We start from the raw sequence: 15,535 nt of genomic DNA, 5'->3' as shown, positions 1-15,535 counted from the left end.
AACAAACTCGTTTTCCATCACTTAGTCCTTTACCAAGACTTTCAGCAATGTGGTTTTATGTTTTTTACATCGTCATCATAAGCCTTTTAATAAGCTGTTGGTGAGCATTTATTCAACTAATGTTGCACTTTAGACACACTGCAAATTGTCATTTGTTCTATTTTGTAAAAAGAAAAAGACCTCACTAAACATGCTGCCGCCATGCAAGCCAACTTCCCCCTCAGTCCTTTTCCTTATCCTCATCTCCAACAATTGTTTATTCACTCATGTGAAATTAATGGACGTCATTATCAATATCTCCCTGTTAATGCGACGACAGATCAATATTGAAATTCAGGTTTGGAACAGATTGAATAATGTGAATTGTTTTTAAAGGCTATGAGGCATCTAATGATAATAATGTTTTTCCCTTTCGGTATATTGAAAAATGCTTTTGCTCCAAGTGTAAATATATTAGTGTAGTGCTTGGTAAATGAGGTGTAATTGTCTTAGAGCAATGTGAGATGACATGTCAATGAATTTTTACCGCAATATCGCATTACTAATGGCATTGTCATTCCTTCTGTTTGTTTATTCAGTATGGGTAATGACACAAACTGCACAGTACAATACAGAGCTGATATGGCACCAAACAGTTGCTACTGGGTTGTATAATTTCCCAGAAAATAGCTTCCTGATAGTGTTGGCAGCAGTGGTGGTCATTTCTGTGCTGTTTAATCAGTGCTCATATTCATAGTGTATACTGTCTGTTTCTGTTTTGCTGCTGATTACAGATTTTATGGATCTCATATGGGTGGAAATTGCAGTTATGAAGCCACTAATCATAAGAAGTCACTTCCCATTGACACCGTAAAGAAAAACAATTTTTTTCTCTCTCTGGTTTCCTCCATGTTACACTTTCTTGAAGGCCACTTTCTTGAGGGCTCTTGCATTGCACCATTCTATCGCTTCTTCTTGCATTCACTTCCTCTTCACTTACATTACATCTTATCTTTCAATTCTTTGCATTCAGGAGCCCAAGCAATTAAAGAAAAAAAGAAGAACCGTGGGCACACAAAGCGAGACATTCACAATCTTTCACCTTAAATGCATTCCAAGAGTAATTTCATGGTGAAGTGTGGTAATTCACTCCCCTTAGGTTGGGCTACCTTTTAACATGTATTGTTTCCTGTAGTGGAGAACATCATCTCCACTAATATCAGTGAAACTCATTGTCATCCACAGCTCAATGTGCAATACAATCTCATGGGAGGGCGTATTAATAGCACGACATTACAAGGACATTTCGTGTGTCATTAGAACACATTTGTACGCCTCTTTTTGCATGTTATTACAACAAAACTATGGTGATGGCAGCAGTTAAGGCTGGCCCACACTGAAAGATTTTTCAAATCTCAACAGATGTTGAAAATGTGAGAGACCCCACACATAACAACCCGTTATGTTTTTATTTAACAGATTTGTTCCTATAGTATGTGACACACTAACAGATTCCATTCCTGAACAAGAGTCCCGACTAAAAAAACTTAAATCTCACATTGTCTCTCGCGATCAAACGTGACTTTAGTGTAAAGCAAACATAGCGGACGACTGGCAGGAAGAATTAGTGGCTAGTTTTTGCACTACTTTGTACTGAAAACTCACAAAGAAATGTGAAGCTGCTATCTCTCTGTATTATAATACTGATTGGTATAGCTTTCTGCATTCAAACCGTACACTGATATCCCAACCTCCCATCACTTGTCTTGAAAACTGTGTCACACAGTGGATTTTTCTTTCCCCTTTTAAAATTCATGTATGTCATCTGTTGACCTACTCCTCGACCTGCTTTAATAATTAATTCCCTACTCAATTTCATCATACACTTATGATTTACACCATGTTCTTCCATCGGCACACATGTCACATGTCAAGCTGATGTTGGACGCATGAATATGTATGAGTGCATGGGCGTTTTTGTGTGTGTGTATGTGTAACGTATTGCGTATGCCATTGCCAGAAGACAAAATGGCCTTTGCTGTGATTGAGGGGCTTAGTACTGCTGTCTCTTTTCACAGCGTGAGATCTTCGCAGTTTGTCTGCCATTTGTGAATAACTGATAAGGCAAAGTTAAAAGCACTGGCTTGATGGTGCGCTGCAGTGAGCCTTGATAAAAGGACAAACAGAATACTGACTTCTGAAATGTCAACCGGGCTAAATTAGTTGAACAACATTGGTTCTTCATACTGGTTTACAGCCAAAAGATCTTATCGAGATGAAAGACGGAGCAGACGTGGATGCGTGTATATGAGTGCAGACATATGAAGTTTGCCTTTGAGGAGATTTCTAAAGAGGGGTGAAGCCAAAGATGAGAAGGGGGCAGAGATGTGGATATTATGCTGGAAGGCAGAGCGAGGAACATTTCATGACTTGTTAATCAGTAGTAGAAAGAAACTCCTTGGCGTCAGGATACAGATTTAAATTTTTGATATGGAGCTAGCATTCAGACGGGCGTGTCATGTGTGCTTGTGTGTTGAATGCACATGCATCAGTTAGTGTGCACCGTTTGGTGTGTGTGTGTGTGCTCATACGCTGATCTCCGCTGAAGGCCACAAATGAGAGAAATACTCCACATCAATAAATAAGACAATAGCATTTTCTACCGCAGTGCACTCTGTATGAAATGTATTTCCCAAAACAGAAGCAACTTACCCACGAGCTATTCCACTCTATTATTCCAACAGAACAAGAAAGTTTACAGGAAGATGCTTGTGGTTCAGTACATGAAAAGAGTCTCACCCTATACAGTAATGTCCATTCTTAAATAATGGCCACTCTTGGTAAAGGAGCACCTTACGCATTTTTATTTAATGTGAATGAAATACACAATTCTCTATGTTCTCTTTGCCGCTGGCATATCATACTGTAAAAAGGACCAGTGGGCCTGCATTGGTTTACTATAAAGCCTGTGCACAAGTATCCTGAAAACAATACAAAAAAAACAACATATTGGTTCAGGTACCACTGAGGCGATGAAATACGATCGGGAAGGCAGGTGTAAGCAAGTGATCCATGAGTGTGAATGCTCAAATGCCAAAACACTGAGCAGCGGTTTGCAATACTAAGAGACAATTCTACTATTCCTGAAAGTTACCTCTGCTGCAATCATTTGATCGATGTTATATTGTGTTGATCCAGGTTCAAGGTTTTCTGGGGTGGCATTCAATGCTTTCATTAAATCAATTGGGGTTCAGTGTCTTGCTCAAGGACACTTTGACATGTGGACAGGAGGAGCTAAGGATCAAACCAACAAGCCTGTGATTAATGGACAACCCACTCGAGGGAAACGTACTACGTTTGTTTTTGACAACAGACTGTATATAAGAAGTGGAACTAGTCACCGTGACATCACCCATTGGTTCGTGGACTGCCGTTTTGAAGTCTTGAGTTCGGCATTTTGGCTGTTGCCATCTTGGTTTTTGGCCGTCGCCATCTTCGTTGTTTGCAACCAGAGGTGACACAAGAAGGTGGAGCGAAGTACAACCGAACACTGTATAAGTCTTTTTCAAACAAGCAAAAATGTCACTGAAAACACACTGTGAAAAGGTTGAAATTGTAAGACAAAAACACCGACAACTCCCAGACCGGACAACACAGTGGTAGCGACCTGCCAATCACAAATTTACTCAATGAACATCATGCTGTATTGAAGCAGACCTGAAACTAGTGATTGAGACCATAAACTCATGTTTACAATGTTTACTGAGGTAATAAATCAAGTGAGAAATAGGGTCATTTTCTCATATACTTCTATACAATCAGACTTATTTTTGCAACCAGAGGAGTCATCCCTTGCTGGCTTTTAGAAAGAATGCAGGTTTAAGGCACATCCGCATTGGATTCACTTTTCAGACCCGGAGGTTGCCACCTGTTTTTGACGTATCATATCCGCGGAAGTCCGTGTAGGGAGGAGGTTGGGGTGGTGGATGGGTCAAACAAACAGGTCTTTCACCCAGGAGACGGCTGTTTGTGTCCCGTGTGAAACCAAAAGTCAATATTCACTTATTTTGATTTTCGTCCGTAGCTTAAATAACGTAATGAATGTCATTTTAGGCCAAACCATGATGTTTTTTACTAATCCTAACGAAGTAGGTTTGTTACCTAAACCTAACAAATTAGTTTTGTTTTAATTTACAAAATGAACCATGTGTTTAAAACTGTTTAGAACTGCAATCATAATCCAGGAGAAAATATATTTCCCTCGAAACGTAATTGAGAATGCAATTTTGTTGTTTAGAACATTATTTTGGAACCACTATGAATCAGAACCCTGACTGTGCCAGTGCAAGGATCTCATTGAAATGAATGTGGGGTCTGCTAATGTTGGTCTGGACAAAGCCTAAGACTAGATAAACCTTTCACAAATTTACTGCGCTTGTGTTTTTGTTGTGCATAATTGTTAAGCAGAAATGGCTGCTGTATATTGGAGAATGTGATAAGCAGCTTTTCATGTAAACTCACTACCCAAGCTGAAACGGATGAAGCCCAGCAGGGATGCGTTTCTGTTTTTGTCAGTGAATGTGTGTGTGTTTGAAGAAGAACATCATGAGAACTGCTGCCATAAACGCTTAGTTATGTTATACTCTGAGGCAAAGCAAAAATCTGTCCATAAATTTTCCGTGTCATGTTGGTTTTGTCATGTTGTGTTTGAAGACATTTCCTGAAGCTTCCCCAATGACAACCTCAGGACCAATATATTAATTAGTTATGCATGTTGCCTCTGCGGGAAAACGTATGTGCAAGACAAGTCTGATTTCTAAGGATTTTCAAGTAAAAGTGACGTTTTCTTTTTACAGCAATTAATACGTTTCTTTTTCGCCATTAAGTTTTGTATTTTCTTATTTTGAAGGACCCTTTTGTAATAAATGTTTTCCAGCCTTATCGCCCGGTGCGACAACAAACACAAAAAAAACAGAGGAAATCATTTTCGTTTTACAGACAGGAATCATCCACACGGGCTAAATTATGATTGTGATAAGATAAGATTTTATTGATGCCCAGAGGGCAAATTCCGTTGTTGCAGCAGCACAAGGACAGAAATAAGCTCAGATAAATAGAGAAAGTTAAAATAAGAGGTGTATAAATCTAAAATAAGAAGAGAAGTAAAAATAGAAAATATACAAGAGCAATTAACGACAAAATAACAAGGCAAAAGTGACAGTGATGTGATTAGTAGCAGCAGTCAGGTGGTTAATGTTGACTCCAGGTTGCATTGAACACATTGAATATCAAAAGTCTCGTGTTCAGCAGTGCATTTTATTCTCTCCCAAGGATGAGCTCCTTAAACATAGTCTGTGAGTAATTTATAACTCAGCCATTCCGAGTGTGCCTCTTTGTGGTTTCACAGCACGTTACGGTGGCTTTTCAATGCAGCAAGAACTGATACTGTTAGAGCTATTCAGCATGTGTACCAAGACTGTGGGGCTTCCCGAGACAGGCAGATGGATAACAATATAATTGGTGATAGTTTCCATTTGCTTTTACCATCAGGGAGAACGTACAGTATGGGGTCCCACTGTGTAGGAGAAACAAATACAAACATTCTTTTATCCCAGAGTCGGTTTGAATGCTGAATAAATGTAGAGCAGAGAAAGGTCACATTTTTAAAAAAGTTCTATTGCAAAGAGGAGTTCTGACTTGCAACTAAGTTTTGCACATGTACATCTATAGCAGACATTAAAACTCAGATGCCATCGTAATTGTATGACGAATATTTTGGGATATAATCCCTTATTTGGGGACTTTAAACCTGCAATAGGCAGAATGTGTTTTGGGATCGTTAAGCAAATATTCAATAATAGCATTGTTAATGATAAAGTGTGCTCCGGCTGGTGGGCGGTGCTTGGTATTTCCTCAACTGATCTCAACATTGCTGCCAGGTCACAAACTTTCTCATTTTACAGCTAAACAGTACACTACAAGATGTTTCTGAAAACATTTGAATTGAGAAATAGGCATTAAAGTAACAGCATATTGATTAATATTTGATCTGCGCTGCCTAGTTTGATCGGAGTTTGCGAGTGATTGACAGCTGCTCACAGGTGACAGGCTCAAGCTCGGCTCTGATTGGTTGTTTTCCTCCTGTCTTTGAAATCTTGCACATGCCATTAGGAGCACAGGAGGACACCGAGGCACATTATTTTTTTTTCAGATTTCCTGTCTCATGCACTGCTGTCAGGATATAGTGACCGTTTTATGAAAAATAACTTTTTTAATCATATTCATATCATATATTAACTTGCCTACTTCAGGCCTTTAGCGCTGTGCTATTAGTTTAAAACTGTAGTGTCCCGACACTGTTCTTTTTTGCATTAGTTTTACAGGGAAGACAAAAACGAGATGAGTCACATTGTCACTTCGCTGCATTAAAGAATGAAGACGGAGCCGAGAGGAGAGGGAGAGGGAAAAGAGACAGCGAGTGAGGGATATACATATTTTGCTATCCTTGGTGATAACATTAATGTCAAGGTGGAAGGGGGAAGGAAGACATCAAAGCTAATGAATATTTATGGTTGCCCACAGTAAAGTGCTGTTTTAGAGTGAAGTGGGACAGAATGGCCTCATGAAGACAGCACTTTAGGGCCTACTCTTGCACAGACTGTGGGTCTATGAATATTCATTGTTCATTGTCCCAAAAACAATTTGCTTAACGCTTCTGACTTCTTCTCATCCGTAAAATGTGCGCTAGGTTTTACCTATGCATGGTTTGGCCTATAATGCTATTTATCTTCACTTTTGATAGGTCTCTGACAAGATGAACTTCTATTATTTGCACAATAAAATTAAAAAAAATGCTAATTTGTTCATACATGCTATCTAAGCTCAGTTCCACGGGGACACCAGAAATGCTATTTGTCATATTCTGTAGAATATATTGCATTACATTCACACTGAATCCCTGGATTTAACAGTTCAGTGACACATTGTTAGCGGGACATGTGTCACTGGCTGCGGTTGCGGCCTGTATGGATGTTATATCATAGCATATTTGTTTGAAACTATCTGAGCGTGTTCAAGTGGCTTAGTCTATAACCCCATCATATGCCAGACAGCATGATGTTCCTTGAGCATATTTCACAACATGCTGCATTAGCCCTCCCAACTGTGCCATGCATTTGTCAAAGTGTCACAGCAGCCGGAGCCAACGCTGTTTAAAAACCCTTTATGTCATATTTTCCGTGTGTGAAAAATCTGCAGGTGAGAATCCTGTGTAGGAAAACCCAGTTCCGACTGTGACAGAAAGGGAGAGACAGAAAAGCAGGCGAGATTATCAGAAACTAGAAAAAACACATTTATAGGTCAGGACATAGGGTGTTGCTATGGTTACTTGTCTCACACTAATACCAGCCTCTTCCAAAGTAAACACTGCCGGATAAGTGAAAGGAACTACAACGCCTTCATGTAGTGTGGTCTAATGTGCAGTAGTATAGAGTATTTTCAGTGTACTGATACAGTATCTAATGTGTGCATGTGTCTTTTTTTCTACTACTGGCTTTGCTTTAAAAACACATCCCCACCATCCTATTAGACTGTTGTCAGACTATTAAACCTGCAGGCAGTATATTTTTGGCATCATTGGGCAAAAATTCCGTGATAACCTTTCAGCATATTGTAGTTCAAGTGTAATTCAACGGAGGCAGCTGTCAATCACTCGCGAACTCCAATCAAATAGTCAAACTAGGGAGCGCTGATCAAATATGAATCAATATTCTGTTACTGTAATGCCAAATTCTAATCTCAAATGTTTTCAGAAACATCTTGTAGTGTACTGTTTAGCTGTAAAATGAGAAAGTTTGCACCGGCTGGTGGGCGGTGCTTGGTATTTCCTCAACAGATCTCAACATGGCTGCTGGGTCACAAACTTTCTCATTCAACAGCTAACCAGTACACTAAAATATGTTTCTGAAAACAGTTGAGGTGAGAAATAAGCATTACAGTGACAGAATCTTGATTCATATTTGATCAGCGCTGCCTAGTTTGACCGTTTGATCAGAGTTGGCGAGTGATTGACAGCAGGCTCCAGCTTGGCTCTGATTGCTTGTTTTCTGATTACTTTCAACTGCCTACTCCAGCCTTAAATAGTCGTTATCAGTTGCTAAAAGCACCATAGATGTGGGTCAATAGGGGCCTACTACACTCACTAGTAGGTTTTATCATCTATTCGCATGGTAGATCACCGAAAGAAGGTATGAAAGAACATGACATCGCATTTAGTTTCCCTTTCACTTTTGAAACAGTTATTTTAAGACACAATGTTTTTTTTCCCTAAACATAACTAAGTGGTTCTGTAGCCTAAACCAAAAGAAGTATTTTTTTTCGCTGTCATGTGTTTCATTCAGTTTTACATTTTCTTAGAATGTGTTGCTTTCACTTTCACAACGTAGTAGGCCCCAAATGACCCACATCTATACGTGCTTATAGCAACCGATGACGCCTATTTAATGGCCCAATAACAGTTGAATAGTGTGCACCCCCGCACATTCACCTAGTTTGCTTTAAAAAAAAAATTTGAAGAAAAAGTCACTCGTAAAATATTCTTTGTGAATCCTACATATCGCCCTTTGAGCAGCTTTTTTTTTTGCTCTTATTCCAACCAAATTAGCAGCACTGTGCTTCTGTAAAAATATTCAGCTCCTTCCAAATCCATTGTACATTTCTTTTCTGCACAGCAGGGTGAACTAGTGGTTACAGAGACCTTCCCATGACCTCAGGGTAAAACATTCAACGTCTGGAAAAAAACAATCTGTGTCCATCAACAAAAAAAAAAAAGAAGTAGTGTGTAGGTGAATCATCCTTGAGCATGGCAATAAACCAGTTTCTGCACTGTAGCCTATATCACTCTGAGTTAGCATCAGCAGAATGCTGAAAACCTTAAGAAGATTGTTTATTTTTTTGTGGTGGATGATGCAAATTTTGCTCATATTTTCACAATTCCAGTATAATTGCAATAAAGCCTCCTCCTCCTCCTCCTCCTCCTCCATCTCTCCAGTTTTGTATCCCCCTCCATCCACAGTCTGCCTTTCATGTGTTTGTAGCTCTCATTAACACCACCCTCCTATAAGCCCAAGTGCCTCTTACTGTCCTCCCTCTTTGGGGGTCACCTCTTGACATGGTGAAGTAAGCACAGTTCCTCGCCTCTTATCCAGGCCCTGTGGACTATGTGTCCAAAGCTGGAGAGCCTTACGACTTAGGCTACATAAATCCTGTGAAGTACAGGCCACTGCTGTGTTTCATTAACCTAGGCCTTAGGGAAGAGGAGTACTTGCTCTAAAGGCACACACATGCTTAGTATAGAGGCTGCGTCACACGTTTAGTAACCTTGGTTGGTGCAAGGGAGACCAATTTGATTCAAGCAGGGCAAGAACAGGAGAAAACGGTGTGCTTTATGTAGTTAGTTAGCTGTATTGTGATTCATATTTTATGCCACATTACTGTTCACGCAATATATCAGCAGAATGGGAAGAATAACAAAGCGCTAACCGAGCTGCCAAACATTACTCCACTATGGTTACACGCATCGCTAGCTAGTGGTCACACATTGCAAATGAAGAAAGTAGCCTAGATAAATAGCTATGCTTCACTGTGTAACATATTTCTTAAAAAAGTCTTTAAAATGTTATAAACAAGCCACATAGCTCATGTATAGTAAGCTAAATTAACTATATAAGCATCAACTGTTGTATTTGACCTAACTATAGTGGCATTGCAGTGTTTTGTGTTACGTGGAACATATTGGATACCTTATTAACAGCATTTCCAAAATGCTTGCATGCATGCATTTTTAATCTGTATGATATGACGTGAATTCTGCCGCACTACAAGATGGTAGCACGTTGCTAGCAAGATGCTATAGCTAAAGAGCTACCAAGTGCAATGTTGTATTCACTTTAGCCAGTTTATTAACAACAAGTAGCTGTTATGTCTGAATGTATTGTGTTTTGCAATGAACACACATTGGTCATGCATTGGTTTTGAGTGCTCCATGACGTCTCATTACAGATTTAAAACCTGTAAGAAAATGGAGCACAGACAGAAAAACGGCTAACTACATCCAGGCTATAGTGATACCCATAATATACACCATGTGCTCTATTGAGACAGTTTTTACCTACGGAGAACCACAAAAACAATCAGTGGAAGGAGATGAACCCCCAACATATTCTGCCTTTTGTCTTTCTTTCCCATCAGATCATATCAGTCATAGCCCTCCATACAATTATCCAACTGTTGTATATTTGTAATATTTTGCTCCGACGAAAAGTATTTGTGACCGAAAGCTTATTTATTTGTGGTAGTGTGCAGTAGTTTTGTATAATTTTGGAAAATCTTTCTTATATAAGGCTACAATATAAAGTTGTATCTCTGTGACAAAAGTATGTGTTGCAAGGAAGCGTTTGTTTGGATTTCAGAGCGTGATATTTTCGAAAAAAAAGTTGTCTGGGTATCATGCCATAAGGTTTTTTTGGTAGAGTGGTGTGAACATTTCCCATCTCCCACACATCCTCCTCAAACTACATTTATACAGAACCACTAGAAACTCTCAAGTGATGGCGCTGACACTCAGGGCATACACAAATGTAAAGTAGTTTCAAGCAAAAATACTAAAACACTATACAGTATATGCTGTATAGGGGTTTTTTGTCAGCAGTGTGTGAGTCAAAATCAGGCTGTTGGCGGACCCATACTGTGTCGGTGATGGTAATAGTTTGCCAGAGCCTCGGGGGAGCTGCTCAGCGGGCGATGGTGTGTGTGTGTTTGTGTGCACGTATCAGCAGGGAAGGGTAGATCAGGCCCCACAGTGCATGTCTCAAAAGCCAAGTCATCAACCCTTTTAATCCAGCCCAGCAGGGATGTGTTTCTGTTTTTTTGCAGTGTATGTTTGAAAAAGAATGTCATGCCATGAACTTGGTTATGTTATATTTTGAGTCAAGGCAGAAACCGATCCATTAATATATCCGTGCTTTTTTTGGTCTAGAATTGAACAGGAATATTGATGAGTTTGTCCATGTCATGATTGTGTTTGAAGATATTTCCTGATGTGTCTAATGTACAGCCCACTTTCTCCCCACCCTCTTCTCTCTTCCCCTGCAGGACGAATGTCATAGGATGAACACTGCTGGTGGGGTGTGTCTGTCTGTGCTGTCCTCTCTCCTGGCTGTGGCTGGGGCCCTGGCTGCCTTGTCTGCCCTCGCTCTAGCTCCGCTCGCTGCCCTGGCTGAGGCCGCCCATGGGGCTGCCGACGGCGTCCCCAGCACCGGGGCAGAGGGGGCCCCCTCGCCCGTCTCCTCGCCGTGCTCCAGCCTCGTAGCCGGGGTGCTCTATGGCTCTTTCTCCCTAAGGGAGCTCTTTCCCTCCAGGGCGCCGGGCTGTTCCTGGTCCCTGGAAAACCCCGATCCCACCAAGTACTCCCTCTACCTCCGCTTCACCCGCCACCCCGTCATCTGCCGGACGCACTCCCCCATGCTCCTTTCCCTCGACCACCACCTGGCCAATCAAAGCTGTCCCCCTCACTTACAGACGTCCGCCACCGCCAGGGATCAGGAAGTCATCGATCTGTGTGGCAGCCAATCCAACTCAGAGGGACCGTACTCCTTCCTCCAGTTCGATAAGAACTTTGTCCAGCTGTGTCTAACGAGACATCCGGCTGCGGACGAGCCTCAGGTATCTAAGGAATTGCTGGAGCTGAGACTTGTAGAGGTGTTACTCATCAACAACGAGAACTCCAGTCAGTTTACCTGCGGCGTGCTCTGCCGATGGTTCGAGGAGTGTTTACGCACGGGTCACAATGGAGACCAGGTGGTTTCTGACGGAGACGGTTGCGGGATGACCCAGACGGGATGTATCTGTCCGAACCACAACATCATGGCGCCGCCTGTTCCGTTGCTCCCGGAGACGCCCCACAGTTTCAGCAACGGTTCGTTCGTTCCTGATGACTGCTGTGTCACCGAGTTGCACTCCAACGAAGCAATCGCCATAGCGCCCAGGGATGTTCGACAAGGTAGGATTATGTTAAACATCAGCACACTTCTCTGCACTGAGCATATTATTCATGCCCTGGCTGTAACATGACACGCTGTAACACACATTGCCAAGGCACATAATATTCTCTCGGTACATTGTAATAACCATAAAAGAATTCATATGTTGTTTACTTGTGTACCCAGCTTGCAGTAGCAAATAGACAAGAAAAGTTTGTTATCCTGGCTTTTGATATCACCTCAGGGAGGTCGTCGTGCCTCCGCTTGACAGAGAATTTATTATAGATTTTGTTTGTTGGCCTTTAATTAAAAAATGAAACAGTTCAAAGGGGCCCTTTAAACCTTCCATCAAAAGATTTGTAAATGGCTGTCAGAAATTCAGCCTTCTGATCTATATTTTAGAGATTCCCCCATGTGGCCCAAGAGGTGTGGCTCTTCCTAGGACTTCAGTTTCCATGCTGCACAGTATTGTGTGTGTCAGTGTGTGTGTGTGCGTGAAACCATCTGTTGACAATGTTAGGACGAGATCAGATTTGACACATGTGCGCATGGTCATTCATACATCAATGAATTGAACACGAAGCAGACAATCCCTTCGCACACACGGTGATATGTATGCATGTGTGCATCTGCAGAAAACTGTGTGTGTGTGTGTGTGTGTGTGTGCCTGTAAGCGACATAGATAAGCGCTTTATCCATGCAGAGATGGACGAGTGCTTGAACTAAAGCTTTCTTATCCATTTTAGTCCATCACTGCCACCAGAGTATTTCCTTTAACGTAATTAAATTAGACTAATTCAGAAGTGAATGTAGCTTTATAGAGATATGTAGTTTGTCTTATAAATTCACAGAATTGCATAATAATTTTCCTTTTGGGTGGATTATAGGCATGTTTGCAGAGTGAACAGCACTAATTAGAGCCCAGTTATTCTTATTGCGGGGCTTTAACAACACACTTACACACATTCTGAGAGCTCTGGGGAGTCTTACCTTGCTGACGGGAAGGTTATCGTTCTCTGGATTCAATCAGCAGGGGGGAATTTTATCATCTAATATACTCAGAGAGGGAGAGCGGTAGGGACAGAGGAAGAGACATGGCGTAGGAGGACTGATGCACTGTTGCTTGAGACAAAAGCCAAACAGATAGCGGCGCTCGGTAAATTGATGCCAAGTGTCAGGGTGATACTGAAATAGTGCCAATTGCCTGGCAGCTCGGTTGGCTTTACTGTGTCTCACCTCAAAGACACCGATGTTGCATACGTATTGGTTAAGCGGCTGGTCACTCTATAATCACTCAAAGACACCGCTGTGAAACGCCGAGAGCCCTTGATGAGAAGATAGCCTGGTGAAGTGTGGGCAGGCCTTTGTGTGCGGAAGACTGTTTTCTTCCAAACAATTCCCCTATGTCCTAATTACCCTAAAATAGCAGAATTACTGTAAACCCAACATCGAGCTGTCAGAGTGAGAGCCAGCATCTTGCCTCGATCCTCTTCCTGTCCCCTTTTCTCTATCCACTAAAAGACAAACACTAGCAACCTCTCTGAGTCAGAGACTCTTGAAAACAAAGCTTAAATTCTTGCACCCCGTCTCTCCCTGTCTCCATCGCTAAATCTTTTTCTCATGTTTCGACTCTGCAAACCTTCTTCATTTTCAATGCAGATAAGTGAACACTTTACTTTTCCACCTCTAGAGAATAACACTTGCACATGCAAAGTGATTGAGATTGTGGGACTTTTTTTATATATTAAATAATGCAACATGTTCTCATACAATGGTTGGTATGATATCTTACATAAAGTTATTCCTTATTTTTGGAGCGTTCCCAACAAATGTCCAACAACACGTGACGCATGTGTCAATTTCTACTCCAGTCTTTTCAAAATAAACTTCTGTCATCACAGGAAACAACTGTTATGTGACAAAAGTTACTCAGTTAGGTTTAGGAAAAAATCGACTTGGTTAAGTTTAGGCAAGGAAACTACTTAGTTAGGTTTAGGAAAATATGAACTTGGTTAGGTTTAGGCAACAAAATAACTTAGTTAAGTTTAGGAAAAGATTGACTTTGTTAGGTTTGGGCAACAAAACTACTTAGTTAGATTAAGGAAAAAAGTGTGTTTTGGGTTAAAATAACTTGAGTAAGGAAGTTACGTGACAAAAAAACAACAACGTTGACTTCTGATTTCACATGGGGTATGAACAGCGGTCTCCTGGGTTTGGTGTTTTTTGACCCACCCGTTCGTCAGAGTGGTGTTTGTCACTCTTTATACTTCCTGGTTCATAATTACATGGATTATATACAAATTGATTTTGTGGGATATATACAAATTATAGTGCATTACTTTTCGTAGGTATAGCTATGAACGTTGTATACAGTAAGAACAGCCTGAATGACACATATACTGACCCTTGTTTTTTGAATGTATGTGCAAAATATTTAGAATTATAAAACATTTACAGACTCAGATTGAGCAGAATGTCAAATAAAAACATTTCATTGAAGGGTGTCCCTGTGGTCTGCTAGTCTAAAGTGCAAAAGAAAATGTCAGTTTACGATCATGGCCCACACCAGATGCACCATACATGCAGAATGTGATCAAATTTCGGTGTTTTGAGTCGAAACCGGGAAGGATGTGAGTAACCTTTTAGACACATGTAATCATGAACTTTCAAAATAAAGGCCCCACCAAAAAATCAGGAAAACAAACAAAGAAAAATATCAATAATTATCAATATTTTTGGATTTATCTGAGCGGCTGTGGCTCAGTGGGTAGCATGGTACAGTACTGAACTACGGTACTGTAGCGTGCTGCAATCGTAGTGTGTGTGATTGGGTGAATGAGAGACACATTATACAGCGCTTTGGATGAAAGAGCTATATCTTCCTATTGTGATTCTGGCTGTGATAGACAATAGTCTATTATACTGACTGACCTTCACTGAGCTCAATGTATTATGTGTGTATCGACAAAACCCTCAGCAGGATCCGCTGCTTGAAGCTGAGGAGTTTTTTGTAGTTGAGAATATCTGAATCTTTATCATGGGTATGACAGGTACAGTGACTAAACTTTGCACGGCATTAGGCGACATGAACGGACATCATTTCTCTGTGCAGGTGGGATCTGTCTGTAATGAATGTTATTTAGTACAGAGGTTTGTTTGTCCTTCATCCTCCCAGTTAGAGGAGAAATACATAATTTTTTTAAAAAAGTACAGATCTTAATGAAGATTTGCGCTGTAAATTCTGAACTGTGACTGTATTTTTTCAATCAATATGTATATTTTAGCCAGAGAGGTCTTCGGTCTTTGTCCATCAAATATATGAATGTATTACTTCATGACACTGAGCAGATTTGAACCACATATCTATGTAAAGCACAGTTAAACAAATATTGTCTCATTTCCATATAAATTGGGTATTAAGGGGCAATACATGCTCAATTATGCTATAAAATAAGTTTGCTTATTTCTTTACTACTTATTTACTTAGTGAAGGTATCCATCTCTGCTTTTGCAAAACC

The 15,535-nt window shown here is 40.7% G+C and overlaps 1 protein-coding gene across 6 annotated transcripts in view; it reads left to right on the top strand.

Moving 5' to 3' along the window:
* adgrb2 (adhesion G protein-coupled receptor B2) overlaps nt 1-15,535 on the top strand; it is a 318,655-nt gene that overhangs the window by 126,711 nt on the left and 176,409 nt on the right. For 5 of the 6 annotated variants that reach the window (XM_074613905.1, XM_074613901.1, XM_074613900.1 and 2 more), the window contains one exon: nt 11,131-12,037. In XM_074613905.1, the coding sequence (XP_074470006.1) occupies nt 11,146-12,037 (892 nt within the window). In that variant the 5' untranslated portion in view covers nt 11,131-11,145. Of the gene's footprint in view, nt 1-11,130; nt 12,038-15,535 lie in introns of those variants that run through there. The other variant, XM_074613904.1, reaches the window with a different exon arrangement.

This window comes from Sebastes fasciatus, chromosome 17, assembly GCF_043250625.1.
Source record: "Sebastes fasciatus isolate fSebFas1 chromosome 17, fSebFas1.pri, whole genome shotgun sequence".
Lineage (NCBI taxonomy): Eukaryota > Metazoa > Chordata > Actinopteri > Perciformes > Sebastidae > Sebastes > Sebastes fasciatus.
The sequence above is the reverse complement of the archived record's forward strand: the minus strand, read 5'-3'. Positions and strand labels throughout refer to the sequence as shown.